We start from the raw sequence: 12259 nt of genomic DNA on the forward strand, positions 1-12259 counted from the left end.
ATACAGAAAAAAAAATACTATCCAGTAACTGGATACAGGAAGTGATATGTCCTCTATGTTTAGAAGTCGTGTATATGACCTATAGATGACATGAAATTGATCTGATTTGAAATAAAGACTGTAGGTATTTTATTGTCGACACATTGGTTTTCTGAGAATTTTACAGTTACCAACAAAAGTATGTACCACTGCGTGTAATAATTACAAAATTTTTAAAATAAATTGAAATATTTTAAAATTTCTTTGGAAATATTTTAACTAAATTAAAAAATACTCTTTAGTAACTCTTCAGAATTTCAAAATTGCTTTCACTTCAAAATGACCACATACTTTTGCTATTAACTGTGATAAAAAATATATTGTTTCTGATGAAGAATATTTAATGAATTATTTAAATTTAATAATAATGTATTGCAATTTTGGTTCTAGTGTGGGATTTGGATGAGGAGGATTCAATTTTCTTTTATTTTTTAATAATTAGCACTAGATTTTATTGTTTTTATTTGTTGTTGTTTTTTTAGTTTTAGAAAAAAGGGGGAAGTACAAAAAAATGATTGTTATTTTGCTTTTTCTTTTCTTCTTTTTTTTGGTTGTTCGTTTCACAGATTTTTCTTTATTTTATATGTTCAACTTATTATAAATTTATAATTTGTTTTTTAAAGATTTATTTTTGTTGTTGTTTGCTGCTGTAATAATTTGTTTTTTTTTATTATTTTTCTTGTTGTTTTTTGTTTTGGTAATATAAAATTTGTACTGAAAACCTTTAACATGCTGCGCGCTTTTACACAATTTTTCCATTTTTATACTTTGCTGTTCCGGTTTTTGCTTGTCATCTGTTCTTTGTCCTTCTCTATGTATTTTTGCCTTCTTTGCCTTAGATTTGATTTTTTTATTATATTTTTTGAGGTTATAAATTAGAATAGAAATAATTTTTTGGTTTCGTTTTTGTTTTATTTTATTTTATAAATTCTGGTTTCATTATCATTTTTTCAGGGGGTGGTGGAGAGTTTGGGTTTCAAGAGGGGAGATTGTTAGCCTTTCGTTTTTTTGGTTTTCTTCGTAAGAGTAGAAATTGTTTTCATTAAATATTTTTTGGTTTGGTTTTTGTTGTCTTTTTTTTTTGGCCATAATAATTAATGCTAATTTGAATACCATTTGTTTGTTGTAATTTGTTGTTGTTGGTTTTTGGTTTGAGGGGTTTAAATTTGGAGGGGATGAAGGTGTTGGAGGTTAGATGTTTATTAAAAAATAATTATGAAAAATGTCGAATATGGAAATAATTCCGAAAGTGATACGAACTTGAAAGGTAATTTTGAATATTTTGGGCCAATTTGAAACTGAAAATGAATAAATTGTTGGTATTGTGCAGAGATACTACCAAAAAAATTAAATTGAAGCGGACAATTTAGAAAGTCATAGACATTGTGAGAAATTTTCCTTTAGGGAAAAAATTCTCCTCTGGGGACAATATTTCCCCACTTAACTGGGGACAATTTTTCCTATACGGAAAAATAAGAATTTTTCCTATAGGGGAAAAATATTCCCCACCGAAAAATAATTTCCATTTAACTGGGGACAATTTTTTCCTATACAGAAAAAATAATCTCCAGTTAACTGGGAACAATTTCTCCTAGTCGAAAAGAATCCCCAGTTAACTGGGGACAATTTTTCCTATACGGAAAAAATCCCCAGTTAACTGGGAACAATTTCTCCTAGGCGAAAAGAATCCCCAGTTAACTGGGGACAATTTTTCCTGTACGAAAAAAATAATCCCCAGTTAACTGGGGACAATTTTTCATATACGGAAAAAATAATCCCCTAGTTAACTGGGGACAATTTTTCCTGTACGGAAAAAATAATACCCAGTAAAACTGGGGACAATTTTTTCCTATACGGAAAAAATAATCCTCAGTTAACTGGGGACAATTTTTTTCTATACGGAAAAAATAATCCCCAGTTAACTGGGGACAATTTTTCCTATACTGGGGACAATTTTTCCTATATGGAAAAAATAATCCCCAGTTAACTGGGGACAATTTTTCCTATACGGAAAAAATAATCCCCAGTTAACTGGGGACAATTTTTCCTATACGGAAAAAATAATCCCCAGTTAACTGGGGACAATTTTTCCTATACGGAAAAAATAATCCCCAGTTAACTGGGGACAATTTTTTCCTATACGGAAAAAATAATACCCAGTTAACTGGGGACAATTTTTTCCTATACGGAAAAAATAATCCCCAGTTAACTGGGGACAATTTTTCTTATATGGAAAAAATCCCTAGTTAACTGAAGCCGAAAAAAAAAATTGTCTACAATGAAAAAAATAAACCCCGGTAACTGGAGAAAAATTCCCCATCAAGTGGGGGCAATTTTTTCCTCTACTTAAAAAATTCTCCATTAACTGGAGACAATTTTTCCTTGACCTTAAAAATTTCCCATTAACTGGGGACAATATTTTCTAATCAGCAAAAATACAAAATACAACAATTTTTTCTATATTCGCTTTATAAAAATTAAAAATAAAAACACCGTGTATATATTTTTTTAATTTTCAAAATCTCTATTTAGTAAAATTGTTTTCGTGTGTTTTTTCTGTTTTTAGAAAAAATAAAATTGACAATTCAACTTAAACGTAAATAAACTAAAAATAAGAAATTATTTACAATAAAATATTATTTTTTATTTAATTTTTATAAAATAATTATAAAACAAAACATTATTTGTATTAAAGAAAAAAAAATATTATGCAAGAAACACAAAAATTATTTTTTGAGCTTAAATTATAGACTAAATTTTTTTGTTAAAAATAATTAAAAAAATAATAATAATAAAAATGAAAGACATCAAAAACATTATTAAGTATTAAACATTGTAGAAAAAACAACAAATATTATTGTGATGTTTTCTTTAACTGAATAATACTTTTTTTTTACAAAATTTAAGAAGAAAAAAATAAAAGAAACATTAAAAAATTATTTAGAAAAAAAAATCAAAATAAATTACTGGTGGGTTTGTTGATAACTTAAAAAAAATTAAATTAAACAATTAATTTAGTTTGTCTTAAAAAATATTATTATTTTTTATTTCTTTTAAGAGAATAAAATAAAATTGTTATTAACTTATAAGTTTCTAAATAAACTTAAAGCTTTGCCGTATATTAAATAATAATAAAAGATTATTAATATAAATTTACTAATTATTAAGCCTCACTTAAAAATTAGTTTTGTGTTTTATTATTCATTTTAATGTTTTATATAATAATTATATAAAAATAATTATACATAATAAAATTAAAAAGAAAAAATTAATGCTAACAAATATTTACACTATATAACTTATTATTTTTTTAAGAAAACACAAACGATTTATTTTTTTTTTGAACAAAAAATTATGTTTTTGTTTGTAATTTGTTTTTATGTTAATTAAATTTAAAGCTTTGGTTTCAATAATGTTTTCTATATATATACGAAATAAAAGTAATTAAAAAGAAATAAAAAAATCCTTTAGCATTTAATTTTTCTCATTTTGAGAAATTATAAAAAAAGGTGGGGTGCATTTCTTAAAAAAGTAAAATTTAATTTTTAATTAGAAAATTTAAATAGAAATATTTTTTTATTAGAAAAAAATTAAATAAAAATATTTTATTGTTTATTAGAAAATTAAAAAAAATATATATATCCTCAAGTTATATATTTTTATATATTAAAATTAAATTTTTTTTTCTATTTTGCTAATTACATTTCAAATTGGCACATTTAAAGTTTGTTATTAGATTTAAAAGAAGATTTAGAAACGATCAACATTTTATTTTTATTACTTCTTTCATAAAAATCAAGGTTTGGGAATAACGAGGGGTCTTGAAATTTTACTTTTTCCTATACGGAGAATTTTTTTCCTAAAAAATAATCCCTTGTTAACTTGGGACAATTTTTCTATATCCCCAGTAATTGGGGACAATTTTTCCTATACGGAAAAAAATAATCCCCAGTTAACTGGGGACAATTTTTCCTATACGAACAAAATTATCCCCACATAACTGGGCATAATTTTTCCTAACGGAAGAAATAATCCCCAGTTAACTGGGGACAATTTTTCCTATACCGAAAAAATAATACAGTAAACTGGGGAAAATTCCCAGTATTTGGGGACAATTTTTCATACACGGAAAAAATAATTCCCAGTTAACTGAGGACAATTTTTCCTATATGGAAAAAATAATCCCCAGTCAACTGGGGACATTTTTTTCTATTTGAGAAAAAAATCCCCAGACAACTGTAGACACTTTTTCCTATACGGAAAAATAATCCCCAGTAACTGGGGACATTTTAACTGGGGATTATTTTTTCCTAATAGGGAAAATTGTCTCCAGGTGACTGGGGATTATTTTTTTCCGTATAGGAAAAAGTGTCCCCAGATGGCTGGGGAAATTATAATCCCCGGAAAAAATAATTCACAGTAACTGGGTATTATTTTTTCCTAATAGGAAAAATTGTCCCCAGTTGACTGGGGATTATTTTTTCCTAATAGGAAAAATTGTCCCCAGATGACTGGGGATTTTTTTCTCGAATAGAAAAAATTGTCCCCAGTTGACTGGGAATTATTTTTTCCGTATAGGAAAAAGTGTCCCCAGTTACCAGGGATTATTTTTTCCCGTATGGGAAAAATTATCCGCAGATAACTGGTGATTATTTTTTTCGCTTAGTAAAGATTTTCCCCAGTTGAATAGGGATTATTTATTTAGGATAAAAAAGTAACAGGGTATTATTCTTTCCATTTAGGAAAAATTGTCCCCACGGACAAATAATAATCCCCAGTAACTGGGAACAATTTTTCCTTGATGGAAAAATTCCGCTTAAAAAATATCCACAGTTACTGGGGATATTTTTTTCCGTGTAGAAAAAAATTCTGGGAATTATTTTCTCCGTAAAAGAAAAATTGTCCCCAGTTGCTGGGGATTATTTTTTCCCATACAAAAAAATTGTCCCAAGTTACTGGGAATTTTACCTTATGGAAAAATTGTCCCCAGTTTTTTTATGAGAAAATAAATTCTCGGGTTATATGGAAAATTTGGTGTCTATAAATCAAACTTTTCTTGGATTTCAACCTCCAGTTTTAATTGGAAGCTCTACAAAGCTTTTCGAAAGAGATCTAAATTATGTTAAATCTGAAACACACACAATACCAACATTAAGAAAATAAATTAATTTGAAATAAAAACAAAGAATTGAATAATACAATGTTTGAGAAAAAGCTTGAAGCTTTTACAGCTAATCAGAAAAGCTTGGAAGAACTCGGCAATTTGTTAAAGAAAACATAATAGAATGGCATAATTAAGAATTTGGAAAATTTGTTACTTCCTAATTTTTAAGAGAACGAAAAACAGCTTTAAGCTTTTACAGCATATCACAAGAGCTTGGAAGAACTTGGCATAATTTTGAAAATTTTATGTTTTTTTCCAAACTTTTGGGAGAACAAAAATCTTTCTTTGTAGATATTTCTTTGTAGATATGAGTAAAAGCTTGGAAGAACTTGGCAAAATTTTAAAAACCATTTCAATATGGCATAATTTAGAATTTTGAAAATGTTTTTTAGTTTATTTCCAAATTGTTGTGAGAACAAAAAAAAAAAATTTTTAAATAATTTTTAAATGGCGTTTTTCGAATTTAGGAAATGTTTTTTGTTTATTTCCAAATGTTTGTAAAAACAAAAAAGCTTTAAGCTTTTATAGCTTATAGTAAAGCTTGGAAGAACTTTGCAAAATTTTAAAAACCATTTTTAAATGTCAATTTTTGTATTTTGATTTTTTAAATAAATTTTTTCGATCAATTTAAAATTTTTGTGAGAACAGAAAGAAAAACTTTAAGCTTTTATAGCTAATTGTAAAAGCTTGGCAACATTTAAAAAAACATTTAAATGACATAATTTAGAATTTTTAAACTTTTTGTTTAATTCCAAATATTTGTGAGAACAAGCAAAAAGCTTTAAGCTTTTGTAGCTAATTGTAAAAGCTTGGAAGAACCTGAAATATTTTTAAAAAGAAAGTCATTTTTAAATTATATAATTTTGAATTTTTGTTTTTGAAACACAATTTTGAAGCTTTTGAAAAACTTTTCTAAGAAGCTTTAAGCTTCTTGTAATATTTTTTTGGGATAAAATGAACACAAACATTTTTAAAAGAAATTAAATTTTGAATTTAAATCACAATTTAACAAGAAAACAAATTTCATTTCATGGGGGGAGGAGAGTAGGGGGTTTGAGGTTATTTTTTAAATATACAAAGTTCTTAAATGGATTTTTTTGTTGTTAGATTTGTAGATTTTTTTGTGTAATTTTTATTATAAACATTTTGCCTTATGCAAAAAACCATCTTTTCTTAAAATTTAATGTCATTTGTTGTATTATTTTAAATTTGGATATAAAGCTTTTAAGCTTTGTATTTTTTTTTATTTTCGAAATTTTATATTATTTTCAACTAAAGGAGTTTTGTGTTTATTTTTTGGTATTTTATTGAATTTGTTTTTTTGTTGTTGTTGTTATTTTTTAATTCTAAAGAATGGGAGGGAGAAAGTAGGCTTTTTATTATTAATTTTTGTTTGTATAAGTTTTTAAAACTCAAATAAATTTTTACATGTTTTTTTAATTAAATATTATTTTTTGTTTTTTAATCTCACAGATGACTATATATATAGTATATATTTCTTTTAACTATTTATTTTTTTGTTTAAATTAATAATTTACACATGTTTTTTTATTTATATATATATTTTTAAATTTATTTTTTTCTATATATATATATTTAAATATTATATAAAGAGCTTTTGTTTGTTTTGTAAACAAATTTTTGTTTTTTTTTTGTTTAACGATTTAAATTTTTAATTTTTTGTACTTAAATGTCTAAAGAAATGAGAGTGGTAATCAACCTATAAGAAAAAAAGAGAAACAGCTAGAGAGGGAGAGAGAGAATCGCTTTGATTTCTTCTCCCCATCAGCTGATTGTGTGTGGTTTCAGGTTTGTTTGTTTTTTTGGCAAAGCTTTGCCAAAAGCAAAGCTTAAAAGCTTGGCAAAAAATAATTATGTATAAAGTTCTTTATACAAAAACAAAAGTTCATAAATTTGGGAAATTTATGAACAAAAAGAGAGGAAAAGGTTTTGAAATTAATGAACGGAGGGAAAATCATGTTTAACTGTCTTAGTTAAAGCTTTTTTGTTTTTCTCTTACAAACTTAATAATCTAAAAAGAGTTAGCTTTTCAAAAAAAGTTGTTGTCTTGATTTTTTTTGTAATTAAAAAAATTTGTTTGTAATATTTCCGAGTGCTTTAAAGAGAGTATGTCTATGTCTGTGTGTGTGGTGAGAGTAAAGAGATGAAAGTTCTGGTTTGTTTTTGGAGAGCTTAATTTACTAAAAAAAACACACATCATCGTACATTTATATCGGCACATTTTCAGTTTGTTGCTGTTGTTGTAATAATATAATTATTATATTATAGATATTCCTGTTTGATTTTTATATCATTATTCGTTGTTGGAGTTAATTTTTTGCTAGCCTTGGTGGCCAGCACAACCGTGGTAGTGGAGTTGTTGTTGGAAGTTGTGGTCGAAGTCGTCGTGTTCGAGGTTTTTTCCAAACGAAACCTCATTCTGTGTTGTATTTCCTGCTCCTCTTGTTGCATTTCCTGCTCGTCCTCCTCTTCGGAGTCATTTTGGTTAAGTCTGTGATGTCTTCGGCTTCTTCTGTGGTGTCTTAAAGAGCTTTGGGAGTTATCTTCTTCCTCTTCGGCATCATCTTCTGCTTCCTCCTCTTCTTCCTCATCATCACTGCTATCTCTTGAAGTTACATTTTTTCTTTTTTCATGTCTCTCCTCTGCATCTTCCACCTCGTCCTCCTCATCTTCATCATCATCGTCATTGGTCTCTGAATTCATTTTGGCCAAAGCATTTGAGGCGGACATTTGAGCTTTTTTCATTGAGGACTCATCACTACTGTTACTGCTGTCAAATAACTGGCCCGCAGTGGCAGCAGAATCGGGTGAGAGCGGTGTGGTGGCTGTGGGTGGTGTATTCAAAGCATTCGTATGCGGTGCCTGCACCCTTTTGTGTTGGCTATGATCGTCATCATCATCGTCCTCCTCGTGATCCTGATCCTTCTCTCTACTATTTTCATCATCTCCATTATTTCGATTTTCTTCGTCCTCTTCTTTATCACTTTCCTCGTTTTCTTGATCTGTATCTGCTTTCTCATCTTTATTATCTTCCTCCAATATCCTACGTTTCCCTCTCTGATGATGACGTTCCGCATCTTCTTCATCTTCATCTTCCTCTCCGCTTTCCGCCATTCCATTTTCATCCTCAAAGCTCAGTCGTCTTTTTAGGCTGTCATTACTTTGAGATCGTTGCCTTAAGCAGCTTTGGGAGCTTTTGTGGAACTCCTGACTCTCCTTCTCCTCCTCATGCTCCTGCTCTTCCTCCGGCTCCTCATTATGTTCGGACTCGGACTCTGAGTCATTATTAAGCTTTCTCTCCTGGTTGTTGTGTTCATCATCATCCTCTTCCATATCTCTCCCCAGAGAGCTTTCGACTTGGTGATGCCTCGAGCCATCATTACTTTCTGGGGCTACTATGTGTCTTTGGCTCTCTTCTGCTCTTTGCTCCACCGCCCGATCCCTTTCCTCCTCCGCGGCTTCTTCATCCTCTTCCATTGATTCACAAAGCTCTCTCTTGATTTCTTTTAGGCAGGGCGTAAAGCTATGCTGCTCTCCCTCATTTGCTTCCCGATTATGATTTCGCTCATTACTCTCCTCATCATAGGATTCCGGCTCACGCCGTAGCGACTTTTTCAGCGGCACTCTCAGCATCAGCTGATGATCCTCATGGCTGCTGCTGGTCTCTTTGCGTAAAGCTTTTGTAATTAGGCCATTGTTGCCAGTTGTACCGCCATTCAATGAATTCGCCGTCGCCGCCACCGTGGGTTGTTGTCCCAGCTGTAGCAACGATAATTGCCTCTGGCAATGCTGCAGTTCCGTTTGCAACTTCGTAATCTGTTCATTACGCTCGACAATCAACTCTTTGAGCTGTTGATTTTGCAAGCGATAATGTTGATTCTCATTCAGAATACGCTGTAGCATGCTTAAGAGACGTTCGCGTTCTTTGGGTCGTGAGTCACGCAATGCCTCAATGGCCAATTCCCAGGGGGTTAGCGTATTGCTGCTATCCGGTTCACCATCGTTGACACTTTCGTCATCGGTATCGGTGGACAATTCAAATTCCGAATTCATGGCAACCAATGGTAGGGGCCGGCGTCCATTGGCCAGACTGTGATGAGGATGGGAGGTGGCGGATGAGGGTGGTTGCTGCTGGGCAGATTGTTGCTGCAGCTGCGAGTGAGGGTGGCTATGTTGCAGATGGTGATGGTGATGAGAAGGAGGGTGATGCTGCCCATGATGTTGTCCAAACTGTGAGTGGGTTTGTTGTAGAAATGATGCTCCTGCTCCCGCTCCTCCCATTTGCCCTGCCATTCTCATGTGCTGATGTGTTGGAGGTTTAATGCAATTCTGGCTATTGTCTTGGCTACTGCCACTGTTTGCCGGTGATGCCATGCTGCTGCTGGTGGCATTTGTGGTTAGATTTAGACCACCTGATGCGGATGCAGCAGTTACCACGGCTGGGCTGGCATTGGAAGACTGTGATGGCGAATTATGCTGATGATTTGCCAGCTGAGGTTGTGGACTTTGATGGCATTGTCGCGGGTGTGGAGGCATCGGAGCCTGCTGGTGATGATGCTGCTGATGCGGCGTGCCATAAAATCGGGCATTATGTTTATAGTAGTCATATTGTTGCTGCTGTTGCTGGTTGAGGTGAGGCTGGCCCTGTCCTGACGCCGAATGCATTGACGACGGCGGCGGTGTGGGCGAGCGTATAATATTATTTTGATTTAATAGATTTTTACTTATGCGTATACGACCTGGCAATTCGTTGTGGTTCAGCAGTTGGGCGCCACCACTGCTATTAGCACCAAAATTCGTCGCCGATGATGACGCAGCCGCCGACGATGAAGAAGAGGGCAGCAATTTATTGTGATGATTCACAGTGGCAATAATATTTTGTGCATTATGATGCTGCGTATGAGGCATGGGAGAGGTCGACGAGGTAATCTCATTGGAACCACCAAATTCCTCAGGGCTACGGGAATTTGTACAGGAGGCACTATTACAGCGCCGATTTGGCGATGGCGATTGTCTCAAATAGTTTTGCTGAGCTGAGGATGGCAATGCCGTCGAAGACGACGACGACGATGATGATGAAGACGACGACGATGCTGAGGAGGCCGAACCTAATCTAGCCGACGAATGATGCGACAACTGATGCTGCTGCATTTTTGGGGCAGGTGGTGTTGTGGTTGCTGCGGCCACAGGAGTTGTTGTTGAGGCGGCGGCGGCGGAGGAGGAGTTCGAAGAGTTACATGAATTTTGCAATGACAAACGGCGCACTGGATCCATGTGCGATAAATGGGCCAGCGAACTCTTGCCACGACTCAGCGACAGGGGTGACATTAATGCAGGATTGCAGGTATTTAGTACATCATCCGTATCTGGATTTTCAGAAGGCGGTCTACCCGAACTGTTGCTACTACGGCGCCCATCCTCCATGGCAGGATGAGTAAGATGCAAATGATGGTGTGGATGATGCTGATTGTTGCTATTGTTATGGGGCGGCGGGGGTGTGGGACTACTGCTACTCATTTCAGTGGGTGTGGGGGCACGTTCCTGCTTAATTTGGATATCGGTGACATCACACAAACTGGAAACCTGGGTTTGCGATGGAGGCGGAGGAGGTGGAGGTTTGTTGATTTGTTGTTGCTGCTGCTGCAGTTTTCTTTCTCTCAATTCTCTTTCACGTTCATATTCACGCTCACGTTCTCGCGAACGTTCCCGTTCCCTTTCACGTATACGCTCCCGTTCCAGCTCTCGCTCCCTTTCCATACGTTCTCGTTCACGCATTTCACGCTGTTCCTTCTCCCGCTCCTGAGCCAAATGCGTTTTACGTGGTGCGAGCGCCACATTTGGTTGATACGTTCGCTCAAACCGTTCACGATCTGAACTGCGGACCACTCGTTCGGGATTTTGTAGAACTGGTGGTTCTTGACTCAAATATGGGAGAGTGGATAGAGCTGCCAACGCTGCTGCATTATATGCAGAATGCATAAAAGATTTTGGTTGTGGCCAGGGTCGGAAAGCGGACATTTGTCCCGCCGCTGCCATACGTTGCTGCTGGGCACAATGGGCATACATCAGGGATTGATAGTGTTGATATTCCAGTTGATAGGCGGAGGCATCATCTAAACCTTTGGTCTTTTTCGTTGTTGGAATGTCCAGCTGGGGTTGTTGTTGTTGCGGATCGCCACGATGCTTAAGCATGGTAGGTGGTAAAGGCTGATGCGGTGGTGGTGGTGCTAAACCACCCATTGATGGCACAAGTAGTGTTGAATGGTCCAAATGCATTTCGGCCTGGAAGAAAGAGAGAGATGGATATATAATTAATGAGAGAGAATTATTAGAGAGCAAAAATAGCTGACTTGATTAGAAATTGTCGCAAAACTTAATTTAACTGAATTTAACTAAAACTAATTGAGAACACATTTCAGAAAGCTGAATTTACTTAAATATTGTGAAAAATTAAATTCAGCTGGCTCATTATATTTAAATGTCATTGAAAACACAATTCAGCTAGCTGAATAGATAAATACTCATTTAAAATTAAATTCAGCTAGCTGAATTGAATAAATATCCAACAAAAATGTAATTCAGCTAACGGTAAATTTTAAAATTCATAATAAGTCAATTCAGATAGTTCAAACGAAGGATTCATGTTGCTGAATTAATTAAAAAATATCTCAAAAACTAATTCAGCATAGCTGAATTGAGGAAATATCGTAGCGGAATTGAGGAAATATCGTAGCTGAATTGAAGAAATGTCGTACCAAAACATAATTAAGCTCGCTGAATTGGTGTGGAATTTTATTTCGCCAAGTTGAATTAATTTTTTTGGTAATAAAATGCTATTCAGCTAAGCTGAATTAAAATTTTTTAGCCAAAAATGGCATTCAACTGAACTGAGTTGACATTTTGCAACCAAAAATGCTATTCAGCTTAGCTGAATTAAAGTTTTCGTCTTAAAAAGGTTATTCAGCTGAGATGAAATGAATTTTTGTAGCATAAATGCTATTCAGCTAAGTCCAATTGAAATTATTTTAACAAAAA

General features: G+C 33.4%; 1 protein-coding gene across 1 annotated transcript in view; it reads right to left on the reverse strand.

Annotated features, from left to right (window-relative positions):
* Positions 1-7432: 7432 nt before the first annotated feature.
* Positions 7433-12259, reverse strand: part of LOC133336595 (protein split ends-like) — a 93805-nt gene continuing 88978 nt past the window's right edge. The window contains exons 3-5 of the mRNA XM_061544876.1: positions 7880-11506; positions 7770-7810; positions 7433-7697 (exon numbers count right to left, since the gene is read on the reverse strand). Coding sequence (XP_061400860.1) covers positions 7487-7697; positions 7770-7810; positions 7880-11506 — 3879 coding nt within the window. The 3' untranslated portion in view covers positions 7433-7486. The remainder of the gene's footprint in view (positions 7698-7769; positions 7811-7879; positions 11507-12259) is intronic.

Source organism: Musca vetustissima, unplaced genomic scaffold (assembly GCF_032173495.1).
Source record: "Musca vetustissima isolate MV318-11 ecotype Yass unplaced genomic scaffold, APGP_CSIRO_Mvet_v1 utg2577, whole genome shotgun sequence".
Classification (NCBI taxonomy): domain Eukaryota; kingdom Metazoa; phylum Arthropoda; class Insecta; order Diptera; family Muscidae; genus Musca; species Musca vetustissima.